At 49.8% G+C, this 19938-nt stretch overlaps 7 protein-coding genes across 7 annotated transcripts; 3 read left to right on the top strand and 4 right to left on the bottom strand.

Annotated features, from left to right (window-relative positions):
• Window positions 1-165: 165 nt before the first annotated feature.
• On the bottom strand, window positions 166-1895 carry LY79DRAFT_546948 (uncharacterized protein). The gene has a single exon (XM_060557279.1). It carries the CDS (start codon window positions 1585-1587, stop codon window positions 244-246), a length of 1344 nt encoding a protein of 447 aa, XP_060416651.1. The 5' UTR covers window positions 1588-1895; the 3' UTR covers window positions 166-243.
• An 802-nt stretch (window positions 1896-2697) lies between these two features.
• Window positions 2698-4215, bottom strand: LY79DRAFT_628088 (acyltransferase; the record flags this gene model as incomplete). The annotated part of the gene is made up of 1 exon (XM_060562135.1): window positions 2698-4215. One exon carries the CDS (start codon window positions 4213-4215, stop codon window positions 2698-2700), a length of 1518 nt encoding a protein of 505 aa, XP_060416650.1.
• Window positions 4216-5585: 1370 nt separating this feature from the next.
• LY79DRAFT_510763 (glycosyltransferase sugar-binding region DXD domain-containing protein-containing protein) lies at window positions 5586-6905 on the top strand (the record flags this gene model as incomplete). Its single annotated transcript, XM_060554189.1, has 1 exon — window positions 5586-6905. The coding sequence occupies one exon, from the start codon at window positions 5586-5588 to the stop codon at window positions 6903-6905; it is 1320 nt and encodes a 439-aa protein (XP_060416649.1).
• Window positions 6906-7763: 858 nt separating this feature from the next.
• Window positions 7764-9046, bottom strand: LY79DRAFT_588610 (pectate lyase; the record flags this gene model as incomplete). Its single annotated transcript, XM_060560938.1, has 6 exons — window positions 7764-8031; window positions 8088-8264; window positions 8320-8438; window positions 8504-8610; window positions 8668-8843; window positions 8895-9046. 6 exons carry the CDS (start codon window positions 9044-9046, stop codon window positions 7764-7766), a joined length of 999 nt encoding a protein of 332 aa, XP_060416648.1.
• A 1825-nt stretch (window positions 9047-10871) lies between these two features.
• Window positions 10872-14363, top strand: LY79DRAFT_577989 (acyl-CoA oxidase; the record flags this gene model as incomplete). The annotated part of the gene is made up of 3 exons (XM_060559926.1): window positions 10872-10926; window positions 11984-14224; window positions 14341-14363. 3 exons carry the CDS (start codon window positions 10872-10874, stop codon window positions 14361-14363), a joined length of 2319 nt encoding a protein of 772 aa, XP_060416647.1.
• Window positions 14364-14648: 285 nt separating this feature from the next.
• LY79DRAFT_577988 (uncharacterized protein) lies at window positions 14649-16025 on the bottom strand (the record flags this gene model as incomplete). Its single annotated transcript, XM_060559925.1, has 2 exons — window positions 14649-15205; window positions 15893-16025. The coding sequence occupies 2 exons, from the start codon at window positions 16023-16025 to the stop codon at window positions 14649-14651; spliced, it is 690 nt and encodes a 229-aa protein (XP_060416646.1).
• Window positions 16026-17608: 1583 nt separating this feature from the next.
• On the top strand, window positions 17609-19166 carry LY79DRAFT_546943 (uncharacterized protein). Its single transcript, XM_060557278.1, has one exon. The coding sequence runs from the start codon at window positions 17735-17737 to the stop codon at window positions 18818-18820; it is 1086 nt and encodes a 361-aa protein (XP_060416645.1). The 5' UTR covers window positions 17609-17734; the 3' UTR covers window positions 18821-19166.
• The last annotated feature ends 772 nt before the right edge of the window (window positions 19167-19938 follow it).

Genomic DNA, 19938 nt, shown 5'->3' with positions numbered 1-19938 from the left:
TTCCACTTGTTTAGTATTTATTTAGTGTTTCGTAACTTCGAGCACGCCATGCATCTGATACAAAACAAGGAAGGGTGGCTTTTGGAGACATTTGTGTTCAATTCAATCCCCATTCAGAACCTTGCAAGCGGTTATAGTACTAATGATGTAGCGGATTGTAAAGTTCATCTCAGTATTGGTCGCCAAAGTTCTGTGTATAGAGCGGCAAATGCGAGCCACCCAGTCCTATTGTGAGCGTCAAGTCTACAAACATGCTCCAAGATCCGCCAGTAGGTCCATCGCAAGGACGTCAATGACGCCGCTTCGTTGATCCTCAATTCCAAACGAAATAAAAAGTACGTCGTCTAGGAAACCATGGTGTCTCAGATCCCTTCGTTTCCAGCTTATAGATGTTACGTAAAACATGTCAGTGCCTCCATCAAGCCTTTCCTCCCTTCCATGAATCCAAATTGGCTTTTTGGACACTGCAAATACTTCAAAGGGCGCCCTTTGCCGAAACACCATGACATAAGGCTCATATTCACTATGAAAGCGGTAAAACGTCTTGTGTTGAAACACTGTAAATAAAAACGTGTTGTCGCCGGTGGCCTTGCACGTCAGGTCACTCCTTTTGCAAAACGAGATACTGAGTGAGTTGGTCGCCTGATGTATGGACTCCAGATCCGGTGGTAGCTTTGGCATGTACTTGCTTAGACACGCCTCGTCCCCAGCTGCCAAGGGCGCAAGGTCTGGCCCCACCGAGCCATCCGCGTTCAGTTTGGCAAATACCCGTTTTGGTGAGACGTCTTGGTGAATGTAGGCCGCTCCATCCTCGTCCCAGAAAAGAAACCAATTTTTCTCTATTGTGCCCCAGGGCGGGGGACGCTGAAGCTCTGTGCCGATGGCAAAGCCTGAGTCCAACCCCATTTCAAAGCCCCAGTCTCCGAGTTTGCGAAAGTCTTGTATAAACTGCCCAAAGCATGCGAACTTTGAGTTAGAACCAAAAATAATAAATGGAGATTTTGGAGCATAAAAGACGCGCGCATCGTGAGGTCCGACATTGAGAGCCATATAGGCCAACTGAGTGGGGCATTTGCCGTCGCCACTTTTTGTAGCGGTAATAGGGAGGACGGACGACGGCCCAACGCAGGTCAGCCCTCCCAACATAAAGACTGCATTGCAAACCAGCTCCAAAAACTCTGGTGTATTGTCTGTTTTGATCTTTTGTGCAACGATGATGAATGTGTTGTCGAGATTAGGATGGGGCAAGACATTGGGGTTGATGGCTTCTTCTTGGCCAAAACGTATAGGAAAGAACTTTCTGTCCACTGCTGATGCTGAAAATATCTCGTGATATGTTTTCCTTGCTGATATAGGAGATTCAACTTCAATCATGCTTCCTGGTTGAGTCGCCGAGCCCGAGGGCAGCAGTTGTTGGTGAGGCTTGAGTTCATCTTTCTGTCTCCAATTTGTTGCAAAGACGTAATCGTACCAATGATCGAACACAGTTAAAGAGTTCCTGGAGTCGAGGCAGCGGATGCCAACGTAAATGAGGAAGATAAACGGGCCGATGATGAGGACGACGCGCCTGAATTCCCTCGCTAGCATTGCGAGTGGCTTTTCTTATGGGCTGAGGCCTTGGACCCGTGTAGCGAAACAGAGCATCAAATGAGACTGGGATCAAGGTTGCAACGAGAAAAGACAGGTGAGGAAATTCTTGTGTAGACTTGCTTCTGCTACCACACGGTCAAGCTTGACTGAGATTTGAATGCTAGGGAAAAGGTGCTCCGGAGTAACGGCACAAGCAAAGCTCTGCCTACAGTCTGCTGAGTCAAATCCGTCGCGAAATCAGGGTTGAAGCAAGCAGGCCCACCAATCTATGCGGGGTAACGGATTACAAGTTAATTGTGACAGCCATTATCGGGAAATGCGTGCCGTATTATAGGGATCTGCGGACTAGTTGCACCGAACAAGTGAATACGACCAGACAACTGGTGTTCCCCTCACTTACGAAAGCTTGCCCAGCCGCCCACGTTCCTGAGGCCGAGGGTCGAGTCCATTGAGACGCATAGCCGCTAGTGACGGTGTGCTCATAATACCAAAAGGTCCAAATTGGAGCAATGATTTGCTCAAGGCTTGTCAATCTTGTCGCATGGACATGTGAGAATGCATATGCCTCGGTGTGTTGCGCGAAACCTGGGTCAGGTTTTCCCCTCAGGGCAGTCCACGCCAGGTCCAATTTAGGCAATGCATCCGTTCCTGCATAATCACTGGTTGTGATGTAGGATGCAGTAGTGCATCAAACAGGGGATACATAAGCATGAGATGCAGGGTGCCATGTATCGGTTAGCGTACTATAAGCCTCTTGAAGGCGGAACTCACCTCGCGAGTTCGTGACTGTTGCCCTATCTATGTTGCACGGTAAGCTCTACAGTCTGCGTGGCAAGCCTATTGTTGGGATAACACCATGGACACTCAAGCTGGGACTAAGGACAGCCGCAAGCTCAGGCAGTCCACCGGCCCCATCATGAGATGGCTCTGGTAGCACGAAGGCTATGGTGTTGGTGTATCGGACTACTGGGCCCTCTTGATTTTAACTGTTGAATTATAGATTTATATACTATTTTCTATTTCTTTTCTCACTGCGTGCCGTAATGTCCCGAATCCTCGATTCATCTGAAAGATATGTTCTCTAATGCATTAATCGAGTATTTCGCCTTAGACCTTGGCTGGCGTCGCCGAAGTATTGAGTGTCTTTCTGTACATCCATTGCGCAAACCTGACGCTAGGTTCATCGATAAATCTCGTGACGAGATCTGCCAACCAAAGAGTGAAAGGTAGGATGGCCAGGTGGGGGAGGAGAAAGGCCGGCTCCAATCCAAGAGGGCCAACCTTTGGCAAGGGAAACTTCTCAACCAAGTGTGCCAGGTGTTGCCGTTCTGAGTCTTTGTAGTAGCCCACAATCGTATAGAGGCGATCTCCCAGTGTATTCAAAACAGGCCCGTGGACCAAATAGAGAGCAAACGAGATCCGTCCAAGATACTGGCAGAAGCGTGTCTCGAAGAACCTTCTCAGCCACCAAAGACGAGGAATACAGGCTACGAGTAGCACCGCAGCCCAGAAAAGGTAAAACCACTTGTAATCGAAGACGGCTTGAGGTTTGAGGAAGGAAAGGTAATACCACCCACGGTTTTCGCGCATCCTCATGGCATCACCGGTGTATGACGGGACGCCACCCAGGTACATTGAAATAAGGAACAAGTGATAGAAGATGAAAGTTTTGGCGGGCTCCAATCTTTTGAAGATATTCGGTAGGTCGTTGTTCTTCGCCAGAGAGTCAAGATCGCAAAGAACCATGCCCATCACGAACATGGCGCCGTACCATCCGTCCGCGATGTACATGAAGTAGAATGCGAGTCCAGCCTCGCACCAAAGCCGGGCGTTTCTGGTACATCGAGAAAATGCGAGAAGTGCGGTGTATATGATGACTGAGCCTTTCATTTCGACTGGGATTGACCAAAGGTGAGGGTTCCAGCTGAAAAAAGGGCTGCCTCCAGTGGTGAAAACAAAGCTGAAGTTTTTCAGCTCGCAGTACCAAAGCCATACATCCTCTATCCAAGTCGATGCACGATCCTTGTTTTCAACCCAAGTGCCAGATAGGTGAAGGAAGCCCATGTAAATGAACGTGGTAGCCACCAAGGGAAGATATAGTCTGATCCATCTCCTGAATAGGGCCGAGCCAAGGTTTTCCGCCAACTTGCCATGATCCCCAGACTGAATCAAGCTCAGCGGTTTGGCAGAGAGGACATAACCAGAGATGACGAAAAATACTGACACAGCGAAATGGCCACCAGTGAATAGATTTCGTATTCCAGGAAAGGCGACAAAGTAGTATTTGTTTTCGTAGCCAAAGGAATTTTCGAATACGCGATTCTGGATATACGGCTCGTGTGCCCAGAGTTCGTGATGGTGCCAGTAGACCAGGAAAGCCGCGAATCCTCGAAGTCCGTCAAGATAAGCTGTAGGCCGCAAAGCATGCGGTTGCTTTGCACATCCGATGGGCCAGATGAAGGACTTGAGGCGGGCAAGGCTCAAGCGTGAGAGCCGCTTGCTTCGTGCGAGTGTGGTTGGCTTCCAGTCGACGCCTTTGGCGAGCCATTTAGACTTTTCAGACCAGGTTGGCTTGATTTCGTCCCAATCTCGACTATCAAGAATGCCATCATTTTTGGGAGACATTCTATGGACTTGCGAGTTGTTGTATACGACGAGTGGTTAATGTGAAGGGGTTGACGTTTCAGCTTCAATATCTGGGCGATGTCAAATGCGTGCTGACGGGTGTGATTGTTCAAAGGATATTCCAGACCTTGCCTTTCGAAGGATTTGTTGGTTTGGGGGGAAAGGCACATCCCTTTTCAGTATCAGTGGACTCTGCATGGGCTCAATGCCGGTTGTCAACGAAAAGTCACCTGCGAAGGGGTGTAGTCCGGCTTGGCGTTGATCCTTGCGCTACTGTATGAAAATAAGCATGATTATGTTTGCGGTCAACAAGTTGTTCGTCCAAATTTCACAGGCAAAAAGAGCATCAGTTACTGACTGAACAGGTCAAACCTTGGGATGGTTCCGAGGTCGAAAGTTGAAGTATGCGGGGTGCTGGGCTTGCTCTAGAACGAATGCTCCGCCAATCGTCCGGGGGTTCCTCGTTCAAAATGCGGGGGATTGACAAGGATAGAATGCGGAGAGCCAACTACAGGATCATAACTAAGTGAGCAAAATCAATGGTGTGAAGACAAATGTCACCAGAATCCCTTCACCATGACGCATATCACATTTATTAGCTGCACGGTGGCCGAGTGACCCCCCCTGGTCTTTTCAAATGATGTTGCATCGGTTGGTCTAGTTAGGTAAGTAGTCCGACTTGTGAACCACAATGCTGGCCGAAGCACACTCGGCAGGTGGAATCGCCTCAGTGTTAGCTCTTGGAAATCGAACACTCTTGATTGGGAAAGTTACACCACTTGCCACTCACTGGCCATAGTTGCCGGTGATTCCGGTGGTCACGATCGTCCAATTGAATCTCAAACAAGCTTGGTCTCCCGGCCCTATTGTAGCGCGAAATGCAGACGGCTACAATGAGTGCTCCTCGTCACGTCGAATGAGAGAGAGCGCTGTTGAGCTCCCGTTGTTGCCTCTCTCGTATAGAGAAATAAGTGGACATCTTTCCATAATCCATTAACAAGCGCAATGACGGCGTCCATCAGGCCTGTACGGGACCAACACGATGCAAATTCATTGAGGAAACCTCGGCGTTCCCCCCTCTTCTAGATCCCTGCGCCTCGGCTCGTGAAAGTGACATATGTGCGAGGGGATTATCTGAAGGCGAGTAGGGGAACATTCAAATGGCTGTAGGGCAATCCTCGCCTCGGCGAAGAGGATAACTGATGTCGCGTGCCTACATGCAAGGAGCTCCTTCAAACCTTGACATTTACCCCGCCAGTCCCCCTTTATGTTCGTCGTATTTCTTTTCCAAAGCTTATCCCAAAAGCTTTTTGTTTCTTCGGCTGAACACATCCTTATCGATAACCTCTAGCAACATGTCTTCGCCTATCATGAGCCCATTAAGTCCACTGAGCCCAATAGGCTCAACGAAAGCCAACCTCTTCAGAAACAGAGTTCCTACGCAACTTCGGAGGTGCATACCCTTGTACATAGCTTGTATATGCATAATCCTTCTTGTCGCAAACCTTGACTTATTTGGGTCGATGCCAAAGCCGGTCCACCTCTCTAAACGACGCGGCCGGCATTCGTCATTAAACAGACGAGCAGCGTTTCCCAAGAAAATATGGCAGTCTTGGAAGGTCGCACCGTTCGCTTTTGAGGCTGAGCAGGTTCTGACCGCACGTACTTGGACCGACAAGAATTCTGGTTACCGGTATGAGGTTCTCACAGACAACAACGACATGGAATACGTCGAAGAGCATTACGGCCCCGATGGATTTGACCGCCCAGACATTGTCGACATGTACCGCAACGTAAACGCTACCATAATCAAGGCTGATCTTCTTCGCTACATGATAATGTACGCGGAGGGGGGAGTCTATGCGGATATTGATGTCGAGGATCTTCGGCCCGTCAGCAGATGGATTCCAGAGCGGTATGCCGAGGCAGATATCGACCTCGTCATCGGTGTTGAAATCGATCAACCACATTTCAAGAATCACCCGATTCTTGGCAAGAAGTCCATGTCCTTCTGCCAATGGACATTCATGTCGCGTCCCGGTCATCCAGTCATGTTGAAGCTCGTTGAAAATATCATGGCGTGGCTCAGTGACGTCGCAAAGACTCAAGGCGTTACCATATCAGAGGTCAAGCTTGACTTCGACGAGGTCATCAGCGGCACCGGACCCTCAGCTTTCACCAAAGCCGTGCTGGATGTGATGAGTGCGCGGTCTCGCTCCGGACCAATAACATGGGATACCTTTCACGATATCGACGAGTCGAAGGTCGTAAGCAATATCCTAGTCCGCGACGTTGAGTCGTTCGCTGCAGGCCAAGGCCACTCCGACTCAGGAAACCATAATTCCAGAGGTGCCCTTGTCAAACACCACTACCATGCTTCGAACTGGCCCAGCCGACACCCCCGATTCAGACACCCTATCTTTGGTGAGGTCGAGAGGTGCAACTGGAACATTGAGTGCGTCATGAAGTGGGACCAAGACATTGCTGCATTCAATTCACTGTCTCCCGAAGAGCAAAAGCAAGAAATTGAAAAGCATGAAAACCTCCAGAGGCTGCAGACACAACAAGCTGAACAGAAAGCCGAGGAGCAGAAGGCTGCAGCAAAGATGGCGTTACAGATCCCGCCTCAACAACCTCTTCAAGTTCTTGCGCAGCAGCCTGCACTGCAAGAAGAGTTGAGATTGAAGTGAATTATATTCGTGCTGTCTTATTTGAAAAAGATGACAGTACCAAGATATATCACATTACCTTCATATGGGATGTAGCCATTGCGAGTAGACTCAGAGTCCATGGAGCCGAAATCAATGCATGCTAGAGAAGGAGTCTTGGTTTTGTTTTGATGAAACATTACAAGTCAAGAGTTCGAGGCAATGGTCTGAGGTGCATCGTTTGGATACAGGATCATATACAGTACTTGGGAACAACCTGCTTAGATAACTGTTCAGGTCAAGTCCTGCCATGTCCCTCACAGCTTGATGACTGAACGTAGAGACAACTCATCTTGCCATGCACAAGTACCAGAGTAGATAGGTACAGTTGAAGAACGTCGTATGATAAGAGTAGATATAACTGAAGATAATCGTAAAAGCCAATGATATTCTTGGTAGCTTGGAATTAACTATTCCGGCTTCGGCGAGAAACTGATTTGACAAAACAGTATGTCGTGACGATATACAAGTACAGTCGTAGCAGTGACAACTGTGGATCCGCTTTTGTCATCACACAGTATACAAGCCATTTAATAGTCTATAAAAAACCATACCATGTACGTCATAACATTGACTTGTCTGATGATCAAAATCATCGACAAAAGTGATATCGAGTACTTGAAACCATTTCTATTGGCTGTCCATCAGTTGTGTCTTGCCCGTTAACGAGTACCCAGATAGCAGCTCGCAAGCTCTGTCGAATAATAACCGTGTATTCTGAGCCCAAATTTATACTGAATAGTTTATTGTTCCTTCATTTTCAAGGGTCATTCTACTTCATCACTAATCAATTGCACAATATACACTTAGCAGTTTATGACATTTTGGTGCTAGGGATAGTTAGAAGATAAGTTTCTGCCCAGCCTGTCCCGGCACAGTTGCGAGGATTTTGGAAGAGCCGAGGAGCGTGTAAGAGTAAGGAGGAGAGTTGGCGTTCAACGTGCCAACGGGAGCAAGGTTGGAAGCACCACCTAAATCGTTGTCAATTGCGACAGCATAACCGACGATATCAGAGTCCTGGGAGGTGATCGGGACGGTGACATTCTTGAAAACGTTGCTTTGGACAAGGACCTGAGCTTTCTGTCTAGTATTGATAGCAGAGTTGCCACTACACATTATCAGTAGTTGTTGTGTTCAGTTAAAAGATTAAAGTATAGCACGTACTTCAGATAGTAAGAGTTGTAGATGTGACCGGTGCCGAATCGCAAGGATGGACCGCGAGAGCCAAAGTTAGCCCAGTAGTTGTTGGCGTAAGTTATTCTAAGATGACCACTATCCTCGTTGCCGTTGTTCTCGCTGTGACCAATCAAGGAAGTCTTCCAGTGGTCATGAAAGTACGTGCTGGAGGATGTCATTATGAATGCTTTCTGCTTGAACGGTTTAGAAGTCAACGTACTAAGAAATGGTAATGTAGTCGGCTCCGTGCGAGGCATCCACTTGGCCGTCATAGTAGTCCTTATCAGCCACAAGTGCAGAACTGAACTCGCTATGATCAATCCAAATGTTGGTGCTCTCCTTAAAAAGGATATTGGTCAGTCCCTCGAGCGCAGTCTGTCTGTTCCCCATGTTCCGTACCATACCTCGATTTTAACACCGTCACCAGTAGAAGCCAGTACTTTGAAAGACTTGATGTTGCGAATGATCACGTTTGATTGGCGGCGAATATGCAAACCAATACCTTCGAAGCCTATTTGTTCTTGTGAGTCAAAATACACATACTAAATCATTGGGACACACCGCTTACCCCCTCCAGCAAGTCCGATCACAGACTTATTGCTTCCAACACGAACGTTGGCAGTGCCCTTGATAATACCTTGAACAACCACGATTCTGGCCGCAGTGTCCTTCTCGTTGACAGCGGCAGTGAACTGAGCAAGGGTTGAGACAGTGGTGACGGTTCCACCTGACCCTCCGGAGGTTCTACAACTCTATCAGCTTATCGTTCGGAGAAGCGGCTGTCCATGAGACTACCCTCCGTTCAAGGTAGCATATCCCAGCGTCGCTTTGTCCGAGATAGATGCACGCTTGACAAGGTGAGGTTTCTCAGCGACATTGTCGACAGTGGGAGTTGGGGTCGCAGCGGCAAGGGCGAATAGTGTCGCCAAGGCTAAGGTGATCCTCATGTCTGGAGAATCAGATGGTGGTCAAAATAACAGAACGGGATTCAAGTCTGCTGAGAGTGTCTAATGTTGGAGTTCTATGTGTGCCGAGCGGTTGAAAACCCAGAAACATGGTTCTTGGGCCAGGTCTTTATACATCCCTTTCAAGCATTGAACTTCGTACAGTCGACTAACTCGCAAGAGTCTTTCCATCAAGAGATCAATCTATACGCTAGAGAAATTGCGGAATACCTGACGACAAAGCAGCTTTGATTACGCAAGTCCGAGCATTTTGAGACGCAACGAACTATAGGGGTCATTGGAGGCCGGCTTCGTATTCTGGATGATTCCACGAATTGCAGTCTGTTGCTGTATTGTAACTCATAAAATCCCCGTCAAATGTGCCCCCCCCCCCCCCCCCCAACATATACCCAGCCCGCCTTCAGCAAGGAACTCCTTTTGGCCAGTCATCTAACAGCTGAGAAGGAACATGTTTTTCCTCGAATCAGCATCTTGTCTAGGCTTAGATGTGCAGCAGCATTTAAGCTACACAATTTCTCCCCCACCCCCGCCCAAAAAAGACTACCAAAACCAAAAGAAACTTCCCATTGGCTAACTTCCAGGCTTTTCTGCCGAGTGGATTGTGTGGAAGCAGGTGCATGTAAATGGGTGTCTCGTTGGACGGAATTGTGAAGCACTAGTTTTTCCTTTCTTGGGTAACGGAGTGAGCAATACGAAAGAGAGAAAGAGAGCCGTTGCTCATCATCGGCGAAATATCATGTGCTTTCTCTCCTCAATTTACATAGGGGATGTTAATTCTCCCCACACATCTTGGTGAAGACTGGAGACATTGCTGCTGAAAATACATGTAAACAGGGTTTTGACGCTAAAATCCTGTCCGGAACTCTGCGATTGATTTGACGGCCAATAAGGAAGTGGAAAGAATATAAGCAAGGCATCGTTTACATCGAAGCCATGTCGCATCATGTAGCTCAATAGAAAGCGACCTAAGCAGCGTCTAGGCATGTTTTCGGTACCATTTCTTCTTGGGGACGTGTTGACACTCTTCAATCGCCTGGGCGATACTACACTCATCTACCACATGAGGATGACTCAATAGGCCAACTGCCGCTTATGGATATATATCTGGCATAACCCCAGAAGTCAAATCACTCTGATATAGTCGATATCTTTCACTTCAACACCCCAGATATAGGTTTCGTTGCTTTCAGAATTGCAGGCAAGTTATCCAGAATCTGGCCACAGCAGCTCGCCTGCCTCGCCATTCTGACTTTTTCTACTCTTCTTTGTCAGAGACATGCTTTAGCTTTTTTTGTTGAAGATATCAATACGGTTCTTCAAAAGTATTCTTGTGGTTATTCTGTAGTGCGTTACTATGTTTATAGGTGTCAGGAAGCGTCTATTATAATGAAGACTTGATGTCAATAGAGCCAACCCAAGAACAGACGGATGGTGAGGGGGCTGTGAACCAGGTGCCCAACATTTCGCCGCCGTGATGCGGCTGCTTTTACGGTGTATCAGTCACCAACAAGACGTTAAGAGAAGTACAGAGGTAGTTCAATGGCCATACTTTTGAAAGGAATCATTATGTCAGCTGCACGGGCACAGCTGTGCCTTTCTTAATGGTGAGTTGCTTATATGGTTCGCCGAGTACTGAAAGATTAGGTCAGCAAGTCTATTCTGGAGCAAGTGATATTTCCAAGCGACCGAAAACTATGTAAAATTAAATGACCCAGAATCTAGGACATGCCGGCTTATCCTCGTTGACCTGCCCCACCAGATTCTCTAAAATACGATAAATGCCCATTATTATCACTTTAGTAGCAGAATGCCCGGCATCAGTCAAAATCGAAAGGTTCACCGATATAGTTCTACTATTGGAGGTCTGTAGTGCTCACAAGCCTTGGGCGGCTGGAATGGCCAAGTAGGGTTATGATCTCTTAATTTCTTGGTATGTAGCATTATATTGAAAAGACATCCAGTTTATTTAAATTGTTGATATTGTTCCCCAGGTAAATGAAATATCCAGCGGTGTTAGCCAGCCGGCATCTGTTCTACGCAAGCCTTCGTCACGAAACTAACACCCCTGGTTACATAAGCTACATTCATTTCGACTGACCCATAATCACATGCTCTTGAAGTAGCATCTCACAATGACTTAGATCATACCTGTGTTTTATGACGACTCAAGCTTCAGTGGCAAGTACAAGGATATGCTGAGTCGACATGCTGCAACATCTTAACGGAAAGGCACCCCTGAAAAAACTTTTCTTGAACCGAGTGCCCTTGAAGCACGCTCACTGCATAAAAATACACCTTTAACATCGCTAGGTACCAATCGGGGTTATGAGATGTTGAGCGTGCTGTGACAACGAAAGTGGAACCGCAATTGCCAGACGGCAGTTGGGACCTATATCTCGTGACACGTGTAAACTTCACACCACACCTGCCCAATGCTTACCGATGTCATAGAAGTGTCCATGGTGATATTGCGTTTTGGGTGACTTAAGAATTAAACTGTTCTTCAACTTCTGTAACAGGTTAGCTTTCCAGCCAAAGCGGCTATGCTACTCCTAAGGAAGACTGTTCCGCAAATCGGAGCTAGATTGCGCGATTTCTGGCCGCCAATGTCTACACCAGGCAAAAACATGTCCAGGTCAGACTTATCTGCGCATGTCTGTGCCAAAGTTACCAGCGCAGTGGCGCAACATGGCCGAATGACAGTCGCTCAGCCCCCAGGCACTGCAGTCCGGATGTTCCTCGGCTATGCGCGTGCGCATCTCTCTCACCTCGGGAATCGAAATCGGCGCCGACCGTGTCCGATCTTCGGGACGCCGACACAGCAAGATTTGGTGGGCCGTATCGTGAAGCAGGGATATCCCAACGCAGGCTAGATGGAGTTGACGCGTGAAGCAGTGGGCTTCCCCTAACTTGATGTAGTAATTGCCGAGGCATTCCCCACCAAAGCATCATTGCCGGGTCGCCGAGCCGGAAGACGAAACGTAAGTTTGATCTGGACACCGCGCAGTCGAAGAAGTCAATTCTACAAAACCTCAGAAGGCCTCCAGTTCCCCAGGAAGTCTTCCCCAATCCAATTCTACTTACCCCATCCTCGACTACCGTACTCAGCCAGTATGCCGACCACTCCAGACTGGGTCAAAGCCCTCCAGCCATCGGGACCTCAGGGGACCGAGCTTCTCGCTCAGGAGAGAGCAAAGTCCAACCTCAATGTCGACCAACTTGCGACGTTCATGTTCACAGACGAGGGTCTCCGACGCAACGAGAGGATATTGAACATCCTCAAGAACGATCCTGTCTTCGACAAAACCCAAAACTACTTCCGTGGCCGCGAAGCCCGAATCGAGGCAGCGCTGGCGAGGGGCAAAAGGCTCTTCCAGCTGAACAAGGAGCACAAATGGTCGCAGGATGAATATATGGTTGCCAATGACCTTATCGCCGAGGCGACACCTTACGGAATGCACGCGGGCATGTTTCTCGTCACGTTGCGCGAGCAAGGCACTCCGGAACAACATAAGCTCTTCCTAGAGCCGGCACTGGACTACCAGATCATCGGATGCTATGCCCAGACCGAGCTTGGCCACGGCTCCAACGTGCGAGGCCTGGAGACGACGGCCACCTGGGACCCCTCCGACAAGACCTTCGTTCTGCACTCCCCGCACCTAACCGCCTCGAAGTGGTGGATCGGTTCCTTGGGCAAGGCGGCAACGCATGCTGTTGTGATGGCTCAGCTGGTCCTCAACGGCAAGAACATTGGTCCCCACCCTTTCGTTGTCCCTATCCGCGACATGAAAACCCACGAGCCTCTTCCGAACGTTCACGTCGGCGATATCGGCCCCAAGTTTGGCTTCAACACCATGGATAATGGTTTCCTGCTTTTGAATAATGTCAAGGTCCCGCACAACCACATGCTTGCCCGTTTCTCGTCCGTCGACCCGAATACGAGCAAATACAGCAGACCGGCGAACCCCTCGCTGATCTACGGCACTCTTACTTGGGTCCGATCCAACATTGTTCTCCAATCAGGCTCTGTGCTCGCCAAGGGTGTCACCATTGCCACCCGCTACTGCGCCGTCCGCCGCCAGTTCCAGGACCGCGATGCCCCGGCCAACGAGCCGGGCGAAAACCAGGTCCTCAACTACACCATGGTGCAGATTCGCCTGCTGCCATTGCTTGCCGCAACGTTTGCCCTCCACTTCACCGGCCGTGGCATGATCAGCCTTTACAACGAAAACCAGAAACGAATGAGCGCTCAGGCGGGCAAGACTAGCGATGGGAACCGCAACCCTGGACCTGAGGAGCTGAACCCTGGCACAGACCTCCTCGCCGACCTTCATGCCACTTCCTGTGCGCTCAAGGCCTATGGCTCAACCGTTGCAGGTGAGGGTCTAGAAATTTGCCGTCGTGCTTGCGGTGGCCACGGCTACTCCTCCTTCAGCGGTATCGGGTCATGGTATGCGGACTATCTTCCTACACTTACGTGGGAGGGAGACAACTACATGCTTACCCAGCAAGTCTCCCGCTATCTTCTCAAGTCCGCTCGCTCTGTCCTGAAAGGCAATCACGGCAACAACGACACCACCCGTATTCTTTCCGAGTTCCTCCGTCGGCGCGACATTGGCGCCGCCTTCGACGTTCTCGACTCGGACGAGGACCTCGTCGCTGCCTTTGCCTGGCGCGTCTCTTTCCTGACGTTCGAGGCCCTCCGCCATAGGGATGAGGACAAGCAGTCCTGGAACAGTCTGCTTGTCGACTTCTGGCGTCTCAGCACGGCGCACGCGCAGTACATGGTCGTCAAGAACTTTTATGAAGCGCTCAACGACAAGGCCACGACCGAGCAGCTTGACAAGGACACAGTCGGCTTGCTGCATAAGCTCTTCAGGCTATATGCCTTGAACACACTCGAGCAGGAGGCCAGTGAGTTTTACAGCTCGGCGGCCGTTACAGTTCGTCAGATCACGCTTGCGAGGACAAAGGCGGTCATGACTCTTCTGGAAGAGATTCGTCCCCACGCCGTGCGTCTGGTTGACTCCTGGAAGTTCGACGACTGGGTACTGGACAGCAGTCTGGGCCGCTACGATGGCAAGGTCTACGAGGATATGTTCAAGCGCGCTAGCGAGGACAACCCGCTGAACAGCGTAGTTTTTGATCCGAACCCGAACAGTAAGGTTTTGTTCAAGAAGGATGAGAGGAAGAACTTGAGGAGCAAGCTCTAGACGATCACTTTACACTCGAGACTATAGATCATCTGTCGTTCAGAGTACGTGTTATCTTTATAGATTTACTAGCGCAATGCTTATAGAATTAGTGAGGGCATTTGTGTATCATCATGCATCACCCTCAACCGTACCATCTGAGACCCATATTATACCTGCGTGTCAGAGGGCGGATGACGTAGCTATCAAAATGGGGCAACATCCCTCTTGATGAGGTTCAATGAGCTGAGCCGTCCGCCCTGCCCACAGCTTGCTCAATCTCCTCCAACATTGCTCGTGCGTCGTCTGCTCCTCGTGGCGTGCCCTGCGGAACCATGGACCGTCCCTCCGCCTCACCAGCAGGATCGACAAGCTTGCCCCACGACGAACCATCATAAAGCGGGATCTGACCGTCGTGCTTTTGAATAGGACTCAGCCTGGGCCAGAGATCGCGAGCTGAGGTCCTCAAACAGCTGACCAAGAACGCGCGCGTGCGATTGCATGAAGCTCATGTACGGCCCGCCCCCGCCGTAAGGCACGCTCGCCGGGTCCCTGGCATCGACAATGACAACCCACGGCTCCAGGTCGAGATCCGGAATCTTGCCAGGGACAAAGTCTGGCGCTCTGAGTAGGGAAGCCAGCGCAGGCTCGTTAATGACGATGCAGGCGTCGCGGCGCACGTCGGACGGCCACTCTTCGTCGTAGTCGTCGTCATCGTCCAATGGCCTCTCGCGGCGTATGAAATCATCAACCCACTCGTTGAAGGCCTTGCGCACGGAGGTGTAGTCGGCGCCGCGCAGTGCGGTGCTGTCAGCTATGACGGGCAGCACAAAAGTATCAGGGTCCATCTCGGCGTCGTCTTCGTCCAGCGTAGCGTAGGCTTGCAGGTTTCTCAACACGGCGGCCCAGTGTGCTTCGTCATTGTCGGCCGCGTAAGCGGTGCGCACGACTACGAACTTGTACGAAGCCCCATTCGTGCGTGCGGCGTTCCACCGCACTGCGGAACTGCGCCGACAAGGCGCTGAGATCCTTAGTTTGTAATTAGTCCATCATTTCTAAGTCGGCGGCTGTGATTCAAACTTAGATTGATGGGATTAGGTTGTTATAATATGCGATGTTTTGCAGACCAGAAGAGTTGTTGGCGGGTGAGCTTAGCATTTGATGCGGGGCAGTGTGAAATCGAGGTTGCATAGGCTAAGGGAGCTCACCGACTAATACATCATTTATTCACAAAAGGACATAGCGCTTTCTAGGCATACTATGTATCATGTCGGAAGAATAAGGTGTCAAAAGAAACAAAACAAACCCTAAGAGAGGTCCAGGAAGACGTGCCAGGGTCTCCAGAACTAATCAATGATTGCCTGCATAAGGCGGAGAAAGTCCACTCACACCGGATTCAGTAACTTATTGAGCAAGTGGATGTAACGGTAATTATCCCTTTCGCAGGGAGAAACTGTACCTGTATCTCATCCAATTTCACTCGAGAGTGCCGCTTACGCCAGGGAAGACTTAACGATCATCTCCCCTGTCTATTATGGCTCATGGACTTCCAGTCTTGGCTTCAGAAATACTTTGCAGGTGTACTGACTTGTTTACAGCATATGCTCTGCGGTTCTCAGTAGTCCACTCCCCTTACTACCATGATCTGCTCCTACACGCTGGCCAACTTTCCGGTCGCCAAGTCCCATCTTTAGTGAGTCATGGCTCGGCTGGCTTATGGAACGAGTATCTCTGAGGCTTGTTGACAACCATAGTCTATGAGCTGACATGTCTTCCAGACTCCCATGTTCGGGTTGGTGGAGCCATCAGACCGGAAGCTGCAGAAGAACGACCACCCCAAACTGACTGGAAAAGTGAACAAAAACGTTTATAACTGATTCACCCTCATGCTACAGGGTGGCAGGGGGAAATAAAATACCCCAGTTAGGTAATATCGCCACACAGTCCAGCTGGCTAGGCTAAGTACTGTAATGCCCGCTACTGAAATAAGTAGGGTGGTGAGTGTTAGAGTAAGATACCTAACAGGGGTATCTTATTTCGGCCTGGTACCATAGTATTTGTCTGGAGCTGGAGCAATCACATAAGAATGGCTCTGCCTCCTCAATACGCATGAACAGCTAACACTAAGAGCGATTACATCGATCGCTGACGGAAAGACGCATTAGGTACATGAGGAAACGGCGAGGCGGGCCTTTGCAGGTAGAGGAACTTGGAGAACCACATCGACAGTAGTTTCACATGATTCACGCATGATCAGTTGCATTGTATGATTTTGCGAATTTCTCCTTCTAACAAGGCCTTCGTAATGATGGGCAAGGCTAACCCTAAGCTATCTTCTATATCTACTGGCGCAGTTTGACATTACCTGTTACGAGTTAGCAACCTGAGAGTCAAAGAACTAGAAGCGAAAGAAAGAACGGAAGTTCGCCATGTTCTCAGACATCCAAGGAAGTATTATACGCTCATCGCACGTCAAAAGGCTCTTGCGACGGCTTGCGTGGAAACTGCGAATACGAGGGAAATTTCATCATAGAACATAAGGGTTAGAAAAAAACAAGCGTCAACTTACCATAAGAAATTAAATACCAAAGAGAAACATCAGACTGCAAGGCTGAAGGTGTTTGAAGGTGTGGAATTGGAGTCAAGTCCATGTGCAATAGTCGTAGAAGTTTTTGGTTCTTTAAATATCTATCAACATCTATGAGGTGGGTCGACAGGTGGGATTCTGGGTTAATCCGGAGAAAATAGCCCGGTCGGAGAAGCATTGTTCCGAAGCAAGGTTGAGACCTGCGAATCCCCACAGACAGGTAAGTTGTCTCTTCCCTGACATTGGGAATAACTCAATCTGCAACTCTCAGATCCCCCCGGTCCCTGTCTTCGTCGAAGATCCATATCCTAGTGAACAATAAAAAACCTCATCATCTCAACCATCGTCCTTGTGCAAGGTTTCTATATGCTGATAAACGCTCTCGAGTCAAAAAGGTGCGACAATCTGTAAGCGCCCGTGTCAGTTACGGTGTTTTCTGCTTAAGCATCTTGGCGGTTCGGCGACACGAGGAGAAGCAGTGAAGGCCTCGTGATGGAGAAAGGCAACCGAGCCACGGCGACACAACTCCTGAGGCGCGCAGGCGCGGTTGCAGTGCGGCAATTCTCAATTGAGAAGAGAAGAGTGACATCAGCAGCGAAAGGAATGCGGCGATCTACAGTGAGCAAAGTGCCCGAGATGGCACTGCCGCATGCGCTCTAGTGTATGTAATTAGAGAAGACAGGGACTTTGTTTGGATGGGGTGTGACGTCAACGTCGGTAGCTCCCCGCCAAAGCTTTGTTCGAGCTCCCATCCATCCCTCCATCCCTTCATGGTACCTACATTAGATCGGGGAGCTAAACTCACTTCCACCAACTACCCCATCCCGTCTTCGCTCACGATCATCCAATAAATATCCAACCCTTCAGGCCCGCGGCCTGCCATCAGCCAAGATGCAAATCCGCAGCACCTCGATATCTTCCTCGATTCTCGCAGCCATCTCAGCTGACTCCAACAACCCGGACAGGCCAAGCCTCCAAAACCGCATCTTCCGCCTTCTCGCTACCTTCCTCTCCGTCTTCCACCTCCCCCTCGCCCGCTACCGCGCCGCAGACTTCCTCGAGCTCCGCCATAATGTCTGGCAGCTGGACGAGCACGAGTACACAAACTCGTTCCACCTCTCGCCGAAGACCGCCAAGGGCAAGGGACGTGAATCCGACCTCAAGCCCGTTGGCGACCTAGGCTACAGCGGCTCGACCTTTTTTACCACGGCCGACGGCAAATTCCTTATTAAGTCGCTGCCCCGCCGCTTCGAGCACGAGTTCTTTACCCGCGATCTGTTCGGCGCCTACGTCGCCCACATGAAGAAGAACCCACACAGCCTTCTCGTACGTATCACCGACATGGTTTACACCTCGATAGCCACCCTTGGCGGTATCTTGGGAACGGCGCCCACCCACCACATCATCATGGAGAACCTGCTGTACGGCAAGGCGGAGGAGGAGACGGACCATAGGAAGAAGCAATGGGAGACGTACGACCTCAAGCCGAACGACTACTTCTTCCCCGAGCGGGACATCGCCAACGGCCGCCTGGCCCCGGAGAGCGTCAAGGAGAGGCTGATTGATGAGTTTGACGACAAGATCCGGGTGACGGCGGCCCAGAAGGAGGAGCTTCTTGGCCTCCTCGGAGCTGACACCCAGCTTCTCGCCGATAATAACGCCGTCGACTACTCGCTCTTCCTGGTCCGCTACCCGGGTCCCAACGTCATGGACGAGCCGCGCGATGTCCCGACCATCCAGTCCAACGCGAACGAGTGGCGCACCGGCCTGACGGACGTAGACGGCAATTGGACCTACCGCATGATTGTGCTTGACTTCTTCTGGGCCAAGCACAAGTTCCGCGCCAAGGCCATGACGGGGCTTGTCAAGTCGTATAATGTCTTTGCCGGCCACGGGCCCATGAGCATCACCGCCAACCCCATTGAGTACCGGGAGCGGTTCCTCAACATGGTTCGGGACCTCGTCATTGAGGCGTGAGATGCATGAGCGATGGGCTTTGGCTGCAAGGACTTTTGTTTACTAGTCACTTTATGAAAGCGCGGCGTCAAGATGGGAAGCACATATACCCACTTTTTGTTTTGCTACATTCCTTTTCCCCCCAAAGCAACATTTTTCCATCAGATACCAGAATAAAAAGTTCTCCGCTATCGTCTTCTTATCGAGACCTCAACACTTAACTTAGACACCCACCCAGTCCAGAAGGGCACGGCCAGTTGCCTCCTCAATTGGAATGTCATCGGAAGTGATGCTGTGCATGAGCAACAGGAGCGGGCGTAAAACTGCATTGTAAGGGATCAACGGACCACTTGCAGCTTTAACCTCTCCATGTGTGCTTGTCGGCACATTCAAAATGGAGAGCAGATCTACGACTTATCCATGTCATTCATTTACCATACCTTCGTATTGTGGTTCAACACTGTATTTTTGTCGAGGAGATCGGGTCCATCTCTCATCGTCCACCATGGCCCGCTGTCCCGTTGTCCTCGCTCCGTGGGCACTGACTTCAATCACACATCGAGTGTCGAAGATTGCAGACGACTACTTCGGTGAGACTACATGCTTGCAAAAATGCAAAATTGATCCTTAGGATCAAGCTCAATTGCCCAGAGGCAGATTCGAACCGCCGTCAACACGGATCGCTGTATAGAAGAACCACAACGTATCATCCTAGCCAGCTGACGATCTGGGCGACTTCCGACTTGCCGGTTTGCGGCATTCGCGATACACATCATCCGCACAAACGAGGAGCTCCAACCTGCGAAGCGCATGACTTATCCGTTCGGTTATATAGCGTTTGTTGCTCTTGTAAAAGCCAGGTGGTTCATTTTTCCTAGTTTCTCATGAGAGATTTTATAGATCACCTCTGGACTGGCTCACATTCTTCAGTATTGTCTCCATTTTTTCTCCCCGCTGGCTTTCTATGTCTTTCAGTTCACCAAGTTGGCGTATTATGCCGACTATTGGGATCCATGAAGAAGAAGGGAGAATGCAATAAGGAAGACGAATAGTAGTGTGCGTTTTCTGATGAGTATATTCAATTTTTGATGTTATTTTATCAGTACTAATATTTCTCCGCTGCATGAACAAAAGCTACT

This window comes from Colletotrichum navitas (genome assembly GCF_030913465.1).
Source record: "Colletotrichum navitas strain CBS 125086 chromosome Unknown LY79scaffold_15, whole genome shotgun sequence".
Taxonomy (NCBI): domain Eukaryota; kingdom Fungi; phylum Ascomycota; class Sordariomycetes; order Glomerellales; family Glomerellaceae; genus Colletotrichum; species Colletotrichum navitas.
Note: the sequence above shows the minus strand (reverse complement) of the source record. Positions and strands in the feature narration are given on the sequence as shown.

Bases quoted from the DNA above. Each gene is read 5' to 3' on its own strand.
- LY79DRAFT_546948 (XM_060557279.1), bottom strand. From the start codon at position 1,587: ATGCTAGCGAGGGAATTCAGGCGCGTCGTCCTCATCATCGGCCCGTTT.
- LY79DRAFT_546943 (XM_060557278.1), top strand. From the start codon at position 17,735: ATGCAAATCCGCAGCACCTCGATATCTTCCTCGATTCTCGCAGCCATC.